The sequence below is a fragment of the Heterocephalus glaber genome, unplaced genomic scaffold (genome assembly GCF_053883595.1).
Source record: "Heterocephalus glaber isolate CG9 unplaced genomic scaffold, H.glaber_assembly_v1.0 deba00001531, whole genome shotgun sequence".
NCBI lineage: Eukaryota > Metazoa > Chordata > Mammalia > Rodentia > Bathyergidae > Heterocephalus > Heterocephalus glaber.
In genome coordinates, this window is record NW_028258329.1 from 21,059,211 (window position 1) to 21,076,503 (window position 17,293).

Consider the following 17,293-nt stretch of genomic DNA (forward strand, 5'->3'; position numbering starts at 1 on the left):
CGGGTCCTTGCGCTTTCGGGGCAGGTGGTGGAACCACTGAGCACTGAGCTAAATCCCCAGCCCAGATCTCCTCCTTCTTAACGTCCAGGCTTCATTTAGTTTTTGTTAGGATTTTACCCAAGTGACTCTGTTTTGATTCTGGCAGCTTCACAGTGCCAACTATTTGCATTCCTTTTTTGAATTTCCTTTTGTCATTTTCCATGTGTCATTTAAAAATTTATTTTCAGGGCCGGGGATTTAGCTCAGTGGTTCTGCCACCTGCTTCGCAAGTGCAAGGAACTGAGTTTGATCCCTGGCACCAAAAATGGAAAAAAAATTTATTTTCATATGTTAAGTATAATAATCCTGCTATCACATGTCTTATATATTTTATTTAGTTGATCCTCTGTGTTGTAACTGTGTGTTTTTATTACAAATTACATCTTTTTTTGGATATAAAGTAGCCTTTTTATGTATTCTACTCTTCTTTATCTCTTTGGGATTCTTACTACTATATAGATTGACCCTCCCAGGGTTTGTTTGGCTTAATCTCCTATTTCTATAAATATTTATCTCTAGATACTTTTTTAAGTTCTGGGAGAATTTTCTTAAGATTTGTTTTCCCCTAAAGTCTCTGACTTCATTTCCCTTGATATGTGAGCTGATTTTTCAGTACTATCTTGTCTTTCATTTGAATAATTATATTCTTTGAATAGAAGTCTTGATCTCAATTTGTCCTTTATCCAGAGATGCAATGCCATCATAGTAATAGGAGTAAGTGAGTTGTTTTCATGCTTTCTTCTTCTGCTTTGTGTAGGGCTGGTTCTCAAGGGCATACTTACTTTTGCTTATCAGATCCAGGCTCTTATTTGGAACTATCAGCTTTCTTCACATATGTGGTGATTTTCTCCAGTGCTCTTAAAAGAAAGTGGCCTTAGTGTGTCTAGTTTCAGCAGGTGAGATCTGCTCTGTCAGCCCAGACAAGGCAAGAAGGGAGAGGCTTAGACTGAGAGTTTAGCTTCTCAAAGGAAGGTTGTGAATGCTTTTAAGAGCCAGGAAGGCATTGGCCAAGACCTACATTGCCCAGTGCCACTTCCTGTGATGAGGGACATGTTAGGATCCCAGCTGTGACTTTGATAGCCACTAGCCACACATGGCTATTGAGCCCTTGAAATGTGGCTAGAGTGACTAAGATGTAAGTCTATAATTTTTAATCAATTAAAATAAAAATTTAAATGGCCATGGGTGGTCATGTATGTATTGGATCACATAATCACTGAGTTTAGAGATCACAGAGGTTTTGTTTACTGCACCATTCCTGGCCCTAGTTACTGTTACATAGAAGACACTTAATATTTGCAGAAATGAATGAAACCCCCATCCCTACCTTGAGAGTGTCTCACTTCTGTGACAGTCATTCCTTTTCCTTTTGTATGTCTACCCAGAGTAAGAGAGGTGCCCTGCTCTTGCCAATAGGTACCACAGTGTTTCTTTAGGGGCATCTGTGGGACTCCCACTCTAGCCTCTGGGTTTACCCACTCTGTGTGCCCATCTGACTGGTGAGGTCGAGCCATCCTTGCCTGCTTCATGTCTTTCAGAAATTTCTCAAGCCTGCTGCCCCATAGTTAGGTAGTTGGGAGTTGCCTCAGTTTTGAAAGATGGTCTAGATGCTTTTCCAAATGTTATAGCTCTCTAGCCACTCCAGGAGACTCTTGGTGCTAAGGAGTGAAGCACTCAGGTATAGATTTTGAATCAGGAGCCTATCATCAGATTTCTTTCTGTTTAAGCTACTTAATGTGTCTTGGTACAAAAGCTTTGGTTTGATTGAGTCTTTGTTAGTGATTGTATCTTTCAGCAATATAAAAGGACCCATTTGAATCTCACTTTCTGTCTTCTGCTTTAATTCTACTCAGAGTGACATAAATACTGCCTCCTGATTTAATTTTTCCCTCACATTATCCCCCTATCTTTCAATGTAACACCACAGTGTTATTTTAAAGGAGCTTAAAGGAGCAGGTAATTTATGCTTGTACCATGTTATAGTTGGTCTTGAATATCCCCAAAGCTATGTGTTAAGGCTTGGTCACCAGCCCAAGGCACTGTTAGGAGGTGGTGGAGCCTCTAGGGATTGGGGTCAAGTGGCAGGAAGTTAGGTCATTGGGTTTGCCTTTGAAGAGGATACTGGAACCCTTCCTATGTGTCTCTTTGCTTCCTGGCTGTTGTGATGAAAGTGTTTTCCTCCACTGTGGGCTTCTGCCATGATGTGCTGTGTTGCCACAAGCATGTAAATAAATGGGTAAGATGTTAGCAGACTGAAACCTCTGAGACTGTGAGCCAGAAGTTTTTCCTCTTATAAATTTGTTTTCTTAGGCATTTTGTCACAGTGGTAAGATAAAGAATTCAGTGGCATTTAGTACATTCACAGTGTTGTGCAACCATCATCTCTACCTAGTTCCAAAAGACTTCCCTCACCCCAAAATTAAATCCTATATCCTTTAAGCAGTTACTCTCCATTGTCCCCCCTCATCCCTGGCAACAACCAATATGCTTTCTGTTCCTGTGGATTTGTCTACTCTGGATATTTCATATGAATGGAATTGTATAGTATGTGACTTTTTGTGTCATGTTTTTTACTTTGTATGTTTCTGAGAGTCATCTATGGTGCAGCAGTACTTTGTTCCTTTTTATGTTTAAATAATATTCTATTGTATAGATACACCATAACTTGTTTATTCATTCATCTATTGGTGGACATTTGGGCTTTTCCTTTGTTTGGCTTTTGTGAGTAATGCTGCTATGAATACTTTATTCTAGTCAACTCAGGGTGCTAAAACAAAATATTATAGACTAGGGAGCTCAAACAGCAGATATTTGTTAGTCATAATTCTGAATCTAAGATCAAAGTGCTGCCAGATTTTTCCCTTTCTTTCTTTCTTTTTTTTGTAGTAGTGGGGATTGAACCCAGGGCATTTGAACTGAGCTACATCCCCAGCTCCCCCTCCCCCTTTAAATTTTTTAAAAAAATTTTGAGACAGGATCTTATTTTTAAATTGCCCAGGCTGGGCTTGAACTTGTTATCCTCCTGCCCCAGCCTCCCAGAGTTCTAGGATTACAGGTGTGCACCACTGTGCCTAGCAAGTGCTGGCAGATTTGATTCCTGGTGGGGGTCCTTTTCCTGGCTGGGACTTTTGTGTCAGAGAAAGAGAGAGAGCCACTGAACTCTGTTTTCTCCTCTTCCTCTTACAAAGACACTCTCCCCACTATGGAGTCATTGCCTTTGTTGGTTTTTCTAAACCTAATCATATTCTCAAATCTCACTTCCAAATTCAATCTTGTTGGGGGTTAGGACTTTTTCAAATGCATCTAGGGGCACAGACATTCACTCCACACAATACAAAGTATTTGGGACCTGTTTTCAATTAATTTTAGTATCCACCCATGGGTGGAGTTGCTGGGTCATTTAAATCTCTTAATCAAGTGCTCCCCTCACCTCTTTTATTTCTATTTTTTTCTTTTTGTTCTTTCCCTTGCAAGATGTCAATGTGTTGTCCCTCCCTTGGCTTGTTCTCAATATTGTCTCATGTCCTTGCCCAGCATGTTCCTCTGTGCCTTGCATGTCTTGTAATTTGGTTCTTTTTTTTTTTTCTTCAGTTAACTGTGTGCTATATTGGCCTCTTCTGTTTTGTACATGGCCTGTTTTGAGGACTATGCCTTCCTGTCCTAACGTGGACCCAGAGCAATTTCTGCTCTTCTTTGTAGTGAGTCTTTGTGTGAGGAACATATTGTTCTGATTATTCCAGGAACTGTATTTGTCCTTTTATGCTCCAGATTCTGGTCCTGAGCCGCTAGCTGCTGTGTCCCTTCTCCCTTACCCATGAACAAGCCTAGTGTTGGTACAAGAGTGGGACATGGGTTTCTCACACTGATGTCACTGGCCCCAGTAACATTCCTTCTCAGGTCTTCAGCCAGAGACAGCCCTCTTCTGTGGCACATCTCAGCCATAACATCCATCTCTGACAAGTGATAAAAAGGCTGTTGATCCTTGCTATAATTTGGATCCAAAATGTTGCTCCAAGGTGCATATGGTCAAGGCTCAGCTATTTCCCCTGGAACTTCTGGGAGCTGGAGGAACTTTAGGAGGTGGGGCCTGGTAGAAGAAAGTTAGGTCATTGGGCCCAGCCTTTGAAGGGCACAGTAGGACCCCAGCCCCTTCCCTATCTCTGCTTCCTGGATGCTGTGATGGGAACAGGCTTCTCTGCCATATGCTCTTCCGATGACTCACTGCCTCACCACAATCTCAAAAGCAACAGGGCTCACTCTCCATGAACTGAAACCTCCAACACGAGGATCCAAAATAAATCTTACCTTCATATTCGCTGAATATGTGGGGATTTTGTCACAGTGCTGAAAAAGTGCTTACATGTCCTTCAGGGCTGCTGGGCCACACTGACCATTCTGAGACATGAACATGTACACCTTCCAACAGCAGTGTCCCCAGGTGAGGAGCCCATATGGCAGGGAGTAGTTAGTATGGGCATCTTCACACCAGCCCGGTTGTCCCCTAAGGACTGTGGATATGGGATGGATGAGGAACAGAAGTTACTGATAAAGACAGACACTCAACCTGGTGTATGTATGTGATTTGACTCAAACTTCTTAAGGCTCTGTGAGGAGCAGTGGTGTATGGGAGTCAGCATGTCCCTGCAGTCACTGCTAGCCCCAGTGATACTCTTTGCTTGAATTAGAAAAAGGCTTCTCTTCCTTCCATGTAGGGGAAAACTTGAGCTACATTAACTGGTTAGAACTGGTCACCTATGTGCCTGCTAGAAAAATGGATGCTAAGTACCCAAATCTATGGCAGAAAGACACCCCAGACCCCCAACCTGGAATTCTTTCTTTTTCCTGGCTGTGTTCTCCCAGGCTTACTGGTATATTTTTCCTAGTTAAGCCAATATATACCTACCTATGAAGAAAATTCAAGTTGCACAGTAAGGCTTGAGGAAAAGGTAAAAACTACCCTAAATTTCCACTATCCAGGAGTGATGACCCTTCAGCTCCCCTCCCCATCCCTGCACAAGTCCCCATTTCCACCCTCATCCAACTTGCTCCTTGTATTATCTCAGGATTGTGTCTGTTTCCAGAACAGGGGTGAGCCCTCCATACCCCAAGAAACTTAGTTGCTTTTACCCCATCCTTAGCCAGGGTTTGATAGTCCAAGGGCAAATTTGTGTATTTGCAAACCAATTGTTCTATAACTAGAGATCCGAGGTTCCTTCAATATTGAATGCTCCAGTTTCTATAGGGCACATGAGTTTAGATTTCAGTTTGCCATTTCTGTGTGATCTTGGGAAAGTCACTTAGTCCCTCTAGGTCCCTCTAGGTCTCTCTAGGTCTTAAAATGAAGAGGCTAAACCAAAATGCTGTTCCAGGTGAAAGCAAGCAAGGGAAGCAGAGACCAGACTGAGAAATAGAGAGCAGACAGTGAGTCGGGTTTTTGCCTGATGGTGACAGAGTCTGGAGGAAGATGGCAAAAGTAAATAGGCAGGGAGATAAATAGATAGGTTAGGGAGAGCAGCTTCAGTGAGGACAGAGGTCTCCGATGAAGACAGGAAGGAGGTCAGTGACCTTGTCTGGACACCATCCTTGGGGAGATGGAAGAGGCTGGGACCTGTCCAGGGACCCCTCCTCTGTGGACCCAGCCAATTTCTTCCTGTTGTGTGTGTTTCTATTGCCTCTTCACTGAATGCTCTCACTTGTTTCCATGGACCCTGATAAGCAAGGTTCTGGTCTGCACACTCACTGTCCAGGTGATCTTGGTGCTGTTCTCTGGTGGGTCAGGGCCAGAAGGACACAGAGAAGTCATCAGGTGGGCTCCGCCACCACTCAGAGAGGAAGACATGTGGCTGGATAACGATTTATTTTTTGGTAAATGTATTAGGTAGAAAATATTATTTGTGCTTTGGAAATGACCACACAGAATTCAAGTGAGGAAGGAGCGGGTTCCCTGAAGCTCAGCAAGAAACCATGCTCATCTTCTTGGCCCATCAAGGAGGTGCGGCCTCTTTGATGTCCCCGTCAGCTTCTCCCACCCTTGCATCAGCCTAATGCAGCCATATATAAGGACCACCACTGGGGCTGTCTCTGGGCAGGACAGCCTTTGCTCATCATGAAAACAGCAGTGTCAGTATTGCAGGAGCAATATCATCCTCTGAAATGTGTTCACTTTTAATGACATACTATATTAAGATTGTTTTCCTAATGAGCATTATCCTAAACACCGAGAAGACTCCTAAATCAGAACATGAATGAATGGATGACAGTTTTTCTGGAACAATATGTAAACCTAATAAGCCTTACCTAGATGGGAGAAAGGGCATGGGGAAGAACTAAAATTGGAAGTCATTGTCATCAGTACAGAAGCTCAGAAGCAACTTGCAGACTTAAATGAGAGAAAGTGGGGAGCCCTCCAGGAGCAGGAGTGATGAGCAGGGGGCAGTCTGAGATCCTGTGCACACAGAGAAAAGCAGAACATAGGAAGTCCCCATGCATGTTGGAGGACAAGAGCACAAGTGCATGGTGCAGGAGCAAGGGGAAAAGTAAAGAAAAGGCCTGCAGCATGTGGCCATCAGTCAGGAGCCTCATGCACAGACTGGGGAGCCATGTTTGTATCTCAAGGCTTCTTGATGGTGTCATTCAGGGATCACTATTAGAAGACAAACAGAAGGCATTGCAGGGGAAGATCTCTTTAATATGGGGTATAAAAATTACTCACAACTGAAAAATAAAGATGGGGTATGGGCTGAAAGCCTGAGATAACATTGAGGAAATTGGTATGACCAAGACTGAGAGGAACTCCTTCCCATCAGTGGCCAGCGCAGTTCCCGAGCCCATATGGTTGGTAAGCAGTTTTTGAATGAGTGATTGGACAGTGTGGACCCCAATGTGGAGAAAGCTTAATGGCAATGAGCAGGCAAGACCTTGGGAAATAAAATGAACAGAGTCTGCTGCCTGAACAATGATGACTAAAAGTCTTCAACTTGTCAGTATTGTATGATACACACTTCCGATAGGGTCATTCTTGGAATCTGGTTTTATCTTTCCTTCCAGAGTCTCATCTTGTTTCTTCTGAGTGCCTTCTGTGCACACGGTGCAGTAAGACAGACTTTTCTTGTGAAATAGTGTAGGTAAGATTTAGAGGCTCTGAATGTCCCTGTGCTTTGGAATTTGTTGAGGCTAACATGTCAGTAGATCCACACATTGAAAATTCAAAATCAGTGCTTACACTATTCTGGTATTCAAGTTGGTTTCCAAAGGAGCTTAGTGTTTGCAAGGTGCTTTGAGGAGCAGGGGAATAAATGACATCTTCAGACGTTTGTGCCAGGTCAACTTTCCTTGAAAGGCCTTTGAATGACATAGTCTAACTTGTCCACTTCATGTTTGTCAGCCTCCACAGTGCATGGAAGAAGTTGCTTCTTTCATGCTGGGCAAACCTTTTGTTCCAGAAATGGTGGAAAGAAATACATGGAGACACAGAATTCAGGTAAAATAATAAAAGTTTACTTGCAAGCAGGCAGGACCACCAGAAACTGGTCTGGTCAGTGTCCGTGCACCCCTTTGTTCAGCATTTCCTTTTATATCCTTTTTAGCCATTATCTCATCCCTAGTGGTACTTGCTGAGCAAACAAAATTCCAGTTTCTGTTTAATGGTTAGACATAGGTGGTTTCTATCACTGGTTACAGGCACAAACACATGACAGTTAAAGCACATATATCACAAATTTTCCCAAGCATTGCAACTTTGTTTTTAAGATGTTATCTGTAGGAGGGCTGTAGGTCAAAAGAGTCGTATATCACTTTAAACAACCAAAGCAATGGGCAAAGCAAGTTTTAAAGGGATACACTACCTATTTTGTTCCTACAACTACTTTAATTGTTAATCTACTAAGCAGTCTAAAACTTTTCCCCATCATTCCTCCCTCTGTTTACTTCAGGATAATTCTTCTATCCATAATATGTTTTATCTAGCTCATCTGTATTTCTTAGCACTAGCATTTTGTAGTGTTGAGTGGCAGCAATATGCTGCTGTATACATTTTGAAATCCATTGAATGACACAAGGACTAAACATTAATATTAATATTATAACAAGGAGGGGACTCAGAAGAGGTCCTATCCAAGTTTTTCATCCTGTCAAAGTAAAGTTAATTCCATAGGATGGCTCTCCTGTACCAAATTCATTATCAAGAGCTTTGATCCGATCTTTCAGTTTGTCTAGTGATTCTTGTATTACACCAGATTTATTAGCCTGATAACAGCACTCTTTACCGAGAAATAAGCAAGTTCCTCCTTTCTGAGCTGTTAGCAAATCAAGAGCATGCCTATTCTGTAATACAACATTGGGCAGTGAATCTACTTGGGTTTCTGAAGCCTGAATTGTGTCTCGAATTTCCTCAAGATCATTCTTGTCCTAATGAAATATATTGTTTTCTTCCTTTAACAAGACTAGATTTGTGCAAGTGTTGTTTGTCCCATTCTTCCTTCGTCGCCCAAGGAAACATGTATCATTTCCAGTAACCTTTCAGGGGTATTTCAGAAGTGAATGCATAGCTTCCTATATAAATTTGATACATTACTCCTTGTAGCCAAATAGGATCCCATGGGGCTGGCATTTACATAGATATAGGATTACATTGACCTTGTTTACAGTTGTTACCAGTGGCTCATCCAACAAGGGAGCTGTTGATCCAAACTTGTGTTTTCTCTTTGCAATATAATTTCTCATTAGAATAGCCCCCACAGTCAGAAGCTACCCCAGGTCCCCCATAATGTTCTTTTGGGCAGGCATCAAAGAACATTGTAAATGGATAGCCTTCTGGTTCCCATTTTACCATTTTAAAAGTCACATATTGTTCATCAAATTTTTAATCACTAGGCTTAAACACCCACAGTTCGAAAACAAAGAAACTTAGAGCCGTGGTGATCTGGAACAAGAGCCCATATTGCTTTTCTTGGTGCTCCCATTCTTCAGCTGAGCATTGACTCACCAGCCTTTGGAGTGGTGAGGGCAGGGCTTTGAGTGTGTTGTCTTTTCTGGCTTTCAGGGTCAGCCTTGGTGTGGGATTTCTTCACTTGGGAGTGGTGAATCCATCGTTGGATGTTAGTGACCCTGACAGCTGTGGGAGTAACCATAAGTGTAACATATGGTCCTTCCCATATAGATTGTAAAGGCATCTTTTTCCAACTTTTAACATAAATTAAATCACCAGGCTTAATCAAATGTGCAGGAGTCCTAATTGGTAAGCCTTCCTTTGTTCTCAACTGACCTTGTATATGGTTAAATGCTTTTCCTAATTCTAACACCTGCAATTCCATAGTAGAGGTTCCTAATTGTGTGAGGTTACCTGTAAAATCTCTTAAGTATGCAAGGAGGCTGACATCTCTGAGATACCTATTCACACAGAGCAACCACACAAGGGATATAAAAATATTTCTCTAGTAGCTTTTGTAATGCAGTCTTGCCTCCATGTGTTAACTCATGATACCAGTTTACCCAGTAATAGGATGAAGGTTCAGGAATAACTAGTCTCCCTTCTGCAAGTACCCAGATGTCTCCTTGTTTCTCTACATGCTGTTCTTTAACCCAGATGTTCTCCTTGTCTGAATATATTATAGAAATCTGCAGCTTTTGAGCACTTTGTTGTGCAGCTTGTGTCCATGTTAGCATGACAATTTGTAGTTTTTGCTTGGCAGCCTTCTTGGCTTCCATGTCTGCTTTATTATTAACTTGTGTAATGAAGTCTTTGCCTTTCTGATGTCCTGGAAAATGAATTACTGAGACTTTGCTAGGTTCCCACACTGCCTCTAGCAACTGTACGATTTCCTGTTTATTTTTAATTTGCTTCCCTTCTGCTGTGAGAAGACCTTGCTCTTGACAAATCATGCCATGAATGTGCAATGTAGCAAATGCATAGCGAGAATCTGTGTATATATTTACTGTCTTATCCTTTGTCCATTGGAGTGCCTGTATGAGTGCCCAGAGCTTAGCACATTGTGCCGACCAGCCAAAAGGAAGGGGCCTGGCTAGGATCACCTCATCCCTCATGGTTACCACATATCCAGCATGATGAACCCCATCTTCCACGAAGCTGCTCCCATCCGTGAGCAGAATGAGCTCAGCATCGGACAAGGGTGTCATTTGCAAGTCAGGGCAGCTAGAAAAGAGCTCATCAGTGACACTCAAGCAACCATGATCAGGAGGGCCTGTCTCCGTGGGCAAGAAGGTAGCAGGATTTAAAGCTTTTACAGCAATAAACCATAAGCAGGGGTTCTCACAGTGAAGGGCTTGGTACTGAGTAACCTGATTATTTGAGAGCCATTGATGCCCTCTTGTGTTCAGCAGTTCTAGGACCACGTGTGGAACCTGCAGTCAGTTCCTGACCTAAAGTTAGCTTGTCTGCTTCTTGAATTAACAAAACTGAGGCTGCTAAAGCCCGAAGGCAAGGAGGCCACTGTTTTGCTACTGGGTCTAAATTTTTAGACAAGTATGCCACTGGTTGTTTCCATGGGTCTACTTCTTGCGTTAACTCTCCAAGGACAACATGATTTTTCTCAGTCACATATAGAGTAAAAGGCCACTTCACATCTGGTATGCCTAGGGCTGGGGTGGCTGCCAAAGTCAATTTTAGTTTCTTAAAAGCTTCCTCTTGTTCTATAGTCCAAAAGTAGATGATTCTCCTCCTTTCCCTTTAGGGTTTCCTAGAGGGATTTAGAGATTTCTTCAAACCCCAGAATCCAAATCCTGCAGGAACCTGCTGCCCAAAGAAACTCTCTCAGCTGTTTCTTTGTTTGGGGCTCAGGGATGGCACTAATAACCTGTTTTCTTTCATTTCCTAGGTAATGCATGCCCTGCGTTATTTGGAATCCTAAATATTTAACATGCTGTACACAAATCTGGGCTTTCTTCTATGATACCTTATATGCAGTTTCCTGTAAGTGCAGCAACAACACTTTGGTGCCGTTCCAGCACTGTTCTTGGGTTGGGCTGCATAACAGTAAGTCATAGTGCTCTGTTCCACTGTCTACCATAAAAGACATTTTGGCCCCCAATCATTTTTTTAAAAATTCTTTTATTGGTACATTTTAGGTATACAACACAATTACATTTCTCATTGGGAACTTGTACCTTTACATAATGCATCTTGGTTCTTATTTTTTCCCCATTCCTAGCCCTTCCTTCCCTATTTACAAAGACTTTATTTCCATTTTTTCCATTTCTCATCATTTTTCCTTTCCCTTCTTTCCTTTCCCCCGCACCTCCCACTACCCCTACCCCTTTGGACCTTTTTTCCCTATTTTGCATTTTCAATTATTCATTCTAATCATCGCTACATTTTAGGTATACAGTATAATGACATTCATCATTGGAAATTTGCACCTTTACATAATCTCTCTTGGTTCTTATTTTTCAGCCTTGCCCAGCCCTCCCTTCAACCCCTCCATTCCTCCCTATTTACAAAGATTTTGTTCCTATTTTTCCATTTTCTCATATTAATCCCATTCCCTTCTATCCTTTCCCCTACCCCTCCCACTTCCCCTTCCCCTTTGCCCCTTTTCTTCCTACTTCACATTACCTATTATACATTTAGTCCTTATTTACACTTTCAGTTTCTCACACCAGAGAAACTATTCAGTATTTGTACATGTGTGTCCTATTTATTTCACTGAAGAGTATTGCCTCAATGTGCATCCACTTAACTATAAATGTCTGTAAGTTCTCATTTTTTATGGCTGAGTAGTACTCCATTTTATAAAAAAACCACATTTTCTTGATCCAGTCTCCAGTTGATGGGCATTTGGGCTGTTTCCAAGTTTTAGCTATCACAAACTGTGCTGCTATGAACATGGGCACACATATATCACTGTGGTATGATTCTTTTAATTCTTTGGGGAAGATCCCCAGCAGTGGAATAGCAGGGTCAAGTGGAACTTCCAGTCCTAGTTCTTTGAGGTATCTCCATACTGATTTCCACAGTGGTTGCACCAGTCTACACTCCCACCAGCAGTGGAGCAGGGTTCCTCTTTCCCTACAGCCCCACCAGCATTTGTTATTGGTTGATTTCATGATAGCAGCCATTCTTTCTGGAGTGAGGTGGAATCTCAGCGTTGTTTTCATTTGCATCTCTCAAATGACCAGTGATGTTGAACATTTTTTCATGTATTTATTTGCTATTTCTACTTCTTTGTCTCAGAAATGTCTGTTCATTTCAGATGCCCATTTTTGGATTGGGTCTCTAAATTTGGGAGGTCTGATCTTTTTAAGTTCTTTATAGATTTGAGATAGTAGACCTTTGTCTGAGGAAGAGCAGGTGAAGATTTTTTCCCACATTGTGGGTTGTCTCTACACACTGCTGGTGGTTTCTCTTGCTGTGCAGAAGCTTTTTAATAAGAAGAGATCCCACTTGTTGATTGTTTGTGCTAGTTCACGGGCAACTGAGGTTTTGTTCATAAAGTCTTTTCCTACACCAATGTCTTCAAGAGTTCTACCTAACCTCTGTTCCAACTGGTTCAGAGTTTCTATTTTACTATTTAGATCTTTAATCCATTTTGATTTTAGTTTAGTGCATGGTGAGAGATACAGGTCTAGTTTTAATCTTTGGCAAGTTGCAGCCCAATTTTTCCAGCACCATTTATTAAAGAGGCTATCTTTCCTCCAGTGAGGGTGTTTGGCTCCTTTATCGAAGGTGAGATGGCTGAGTGTGTCTGGCGTTGTTTCTGCATCTTCTAATCTGTTTCACTGGTCCGCAAATCTGTTTCTTTGCCAGTACCATGCTGTTTTTATCACAGTAGCTTTGTAGTATAATTGCAGGTTGGGGATTGTGATACCCCCTGCCATGTCTCTGTTACCTAGAATTGCTTTTGCTATTCTGGGTCTCTTCCTGTTCCAAATGAATTTTTGGATTGTTTTCTCAAGGTCCATGAAGTATGCTGCTGGGATCTCAATCGGAATTGTATTAAATTTATATAGCAGTTTTGGAAGTATGGCCATTTTCACTATATTAATCCTTCCTACCCAGGAGCAGGGGATGTCTGTCCATTTTCTGATATCATCTTCAATCTCTCTTTTCAGAGTGCTGTAGTTTTCAGAGAAGAGGTCTTTGATTTATTTTGTTAGATGGATTCCTAGGTATTTCAGTTTTTTGGATGCTATTGTGAAAAGAATTATTTGCCCTATTTCTCTCTCAGTGAGTCTGTCATTGGTGTAGAGAAAAGCTATTGATTTTTGTGTGTTGACCTTGTAACCAGCTACTTGACTGAATTAGGTTATTAAGTCTAGAAGACTTTTGGTGGAGTACTTGGGGTCTTCTATATAGAGTATCATGTCATCTGCAAATAATGACAATTTGACTTCTTCATTTCCTATCTTTATTCCTTTTATTTCTTTCTCTTGTCTAATTGCTGTGGCTAATGTTTCCAGAACTATATTGAACAAGACTGGTGATAGTGGACATCCTTGTCTTGTTCCTGATTTTAGTGTGAAGGATTTCAGTTTTTGACCATTTAGTATGATATTGGCTGTTGGTTTTTCATAGATGGCTTCTATCAGTTTGAGGTAGAGACCATCTATTCCAATTTTTTGGAGGTTTTTTTTTTTATCATAAATGCATGTTGGATTTTGTCAAATGCTTTTTCTGTGTCTATGGAGATAATCATATGGATTTTGTCCTTGGCTCTATTGATATAGTGTATTACGTTGATTGATTTGCATATATTGAACCATCCCTGCATCCCTGGGATGAATCCCACTTGATCAGGGTGTATGATCTTCTTGATGATCTTCTGCATTCTGTTTGCCATTATCTTATTAAGGATATTTGCATCTATGTTCATTAGTGAGATTGGCCTATAGTTCTCCTTTTCGGTTGGGTCTTTCTCTGCTTTGGGGATCAAGGTGATGCTTGCTTCCAAGAATGAATTTGGGAGTATTGCTTCCCTTTCAATTTCATTGAAGAGTTTAAACAGTAGTGGCAGCAGTTCCTCTCTAAATGTCTTGTAGAATTCAGCAGTGAAGCTGTCAGGGCCCAGGCTTTTCTTAGTTGATAAGTTTTTAATTACATTTTCAATTTCATTGGTTGATATTGGGTTGTTTAGAATTTTTAGGTCTTCTTCATTCAATTTTGGTAATTCATATGTATCTAGGAATCTGTCCATTTCTTCTGTGTTGTCCATCTTATTGGCATATGGGTTTTGGAAGTAGATATTGATGATCCTCTGGATTTCTGCTGGGTCTGTTGTCATTTCACCCTTTTCATTCCTAATTGCATGGATTTGGGCCTTTTCTTTCCTTTTCCTGTTAAGGTTCGCTAAGGGTTTGTCAATTTTGTTGATTCTTTTGAAGAATCAACTCTTGGCTTCATTGATTTTTTGTATCGTTCTCTTAGTCTCCATTGCATTGATTTCTCCTCTGGTCTTTATAATTTCCTCTCTTGTATGAGCTCTGGGGTTGTTCTACTCTTCTTTTTCTAGAAGCTTGAGGTTCAGCATCAGGTTGTTTAATTGGGCTTGTTCTGTTTTCCTAATATGTATATTCACTGCTATAAATTTCCCTCATAAGACTGCTTTCATTGTGTCCCATAGATTCCGATATGTTGCATTGTCATTGTCATTTAATTGAAGGAACTGTCTGATTTGTTCTTTAATTTCCTCTATGAACCATTGGTGATTCAGAAGTGTGTTGTTCAATTTCCACATGTTTATGAAATTTTTTGAGTTTCCTTTACTATAGATCTCCAATTTCATCGCACTATTGTCTGATAATATACAGGGGACAACTTCAATTCCTTTGCACTTACTTAAACATGTTCTATGTGTGAGTATGTGGTCTGTTTTGGAGAATGACCCATGTGCAGCTGAGAAGAATGTATATTCTGAATTTGTGGAGTGGAAGACTCTGTAAATATGTGTTAAGTTCATTTGTTCAAGAGTTCAATTGAGTTCTAGTATTTCATTCCTTATTTTTTGTCTAGTTGATCTATCTATTTGTGACAATGGGGTGTTGAGGTCCCCCACTACAATTGTATTAGTGCACATATGACTTTTCATGTCCATTAGTATTTGTTTTATATAGTTGGGTGCACTAGAGTTTGGTGCATAGATATTTATGATTGTCATCTCTTCCTCTTGGATTCTTCCCTTTACAAGGATGTAGTGTCCTTCTTCATCTCTCTTAATCAGTGTTGGTTTGAAATCTACTTGATCTGCAAAGAGGATAGCTACTCCTGCTTTTTTTCGGGTTCCTGTCACATGGAGAATTGTTTTCCACCCTTTAACTTTCAGTCTATGAGTTTCCTTTTGAATTAAGTGTGTTTCTTGTATGCAGAATATTGTTAGATTTTGCTTCTTGACCCATTCTGCTAGTCTATTTCTTTTGATTGGTGAATTCAGACCATTAACGTTGATGGTTATAACTGAAATGTATTGTCTTGTCATTGCCATGACTTTTTCTTTTTGTTGGGTTCTCCCCCTTTACATTTAATTTCTTGTCATGCCAGATGGGTTCATTCTGCTTTTCTTCCTGGGGTTGTGATCCTCAATGTCTGTTCCTAGGCTATTGTGTAAAGTTCTTTGGAGTGCTGGTTTGGTAGTCACGAAGTTCCTAAGGTGCTCTTTGTCATGAAAGTATCTTATTTCTCCATCCATTTTGAAAGATAGTTTTTCAGGGTACATCAATCTGGGTTGGAGGCTGTTTTCTTTTAGGGCTTGGAATATGTCACTCCAAGCTCTTCTTGCCTTGATGGTTTGTGTTGAGAAGTCTGCTGTGATTCTGATGGGCTTTCCTTTGTATGTGATTTGTTTCTTTTCTCTAACTGCTTGTAGAACTTTGTTCTTCTGTTGAGTTTCTGGAATCCTAACTATTATATGCCTATGTGTAGATTTTTTTTGATCAAGGCTATTTGGAGTCCTATATGCCTCACTTATCTGTATGTCAAGCTCTTTCCCCCTGCTTGGGAAGTTTTCTGCCATTATTTCTGTGAAGAGTTTTTTTTTATGTCATCTCCACTCTCTCCTGTTTCTTCATTGACTCCAGTCAGTCTTATGTTATTCTTCTTTGCATCATCTAGCAGCTTCTGGCATGATTTCTCATGTTCCCTTACAATTTTGAAGCAATTTTTCTTTTCCTGGTCATTAATTGCAATCTTATCTTCTATATCTGAAATTCTGTCCTCACATTGGCTCATTTTGCTGTGTAGACTTTCAATGGAGTTTTTCATCTCCTGGAAATCTATTTGCATCTGTTTTATGGATTCCATTTGTTTCCTATGATGGGATTCCATCATGTTCCTCAGCTCCTCTCTAGATTTATTAGTCATGTCTTGCACTAGGGGCACAATTTCTCCTATTATCTGAGAAATTATTTCTGATTTCATTTTTTCCAGATCCCTTTTTGTTGCCAGTTCATTGGGTCCAGGTGGGTGGTTGAGTATCAGAGTGTTCCATCTCATTTCCCTTTGGGGTTGCTGTAGGTGATCTGGAAGTCTGGTTTTGAGACTTATTTACGTGTTTTCTCATTTTGACTTGGGGGGGGCTGTTTGCACCTCCACGGATTACCTCCTTTGAGCTGGGAGAGGTGGGACAGGGGCTGTGAGCGGCGGTAGGGATGGTGGCCTGGAAGCCCCTACCTCTGGACATGGAGCTGTGGGACAGCGGCTCAGGAGCCCCTATCTCTGGGCTGGGAGCGGCAGGACTCAGTACCATGGTCTGGTGGTCCGGTGTCCTCTGTGTCTTTGTAGTGTGGAACCAGGTAGCTGTACAGAGGAGCGGGTGTGGGGGAGGTCTGTCCAGTGGATTATTGCCGGGGCATGGGCTGATTTGGCGTGTTCTGCGGGACTCCCAATCATTATATTGACCATGGGCTCATGGGGACCTAACTTCATTGAGCCCGGTCTGTGTCAGTCACTGTCTTCTATCACAGGCAACAAAGTGCCAGTGTCCTTTCTTTCCTTTGAGTCCTGCTTTTTCTTTTCTTTGAGCTTTGGGCACTTGTTTTTATAGTGTCCTTTCTCTTTACAATATGCACACTGGTCAAACTCTAAATCCTCATCTCTAAAGCCTTTCTTCTGCTTTCCCTCTGGTTTTGTTCCCTGTCTTTCTTTTTCTCTTGCTTCCTTGGCCTTGCTCTTATCTCGTTCATCTTCCTTCCTTGCTCATTCTCTCTCTCTTGCTGACTCTCTGTTCACATATACTTTCCTAGCTAATCGCAACAGTTGTGTTATATTCATGCCTTCCCAAGTTTCTTGCTTCTGAATCTTCCTTCTAAT

At 41.2% G+C, this 17,293-nt stretch overlaps 1 protein-coding gene across 4 annotated transcripts in view; it reads left to right on the plus strand.

Annotated features, from left to right (window-relative positions):
• Positions 1 to 17,293, plus strand: part of Sh3gl3 (SH3 domain containing GRB2 like 3, endophilin A3) — a 152,125-nt gene that overhangs the window by 24,262 nt on the left and 110,570 nt on the right. The window contains exon 1 of one of the 4 annotated variants that reach the window (XM_087188454.1): positions 10,877 to 11,029. The exons of the other annotated variants lie outside the window; for them this stretch is intronic. Coding sequence (XP_087044580.1) covers positions 10,943 to 11,029 — 87 coding nt within the window. The 5' untranslated portion in view covers positions 10,877 to 10,942. Of the gene's footprint in view, positions 1 to 10,876; positions 11,030 to 17,293 lie in introns of those variants that run through there. 4 annotated transcript variants of the gene reach the window in all.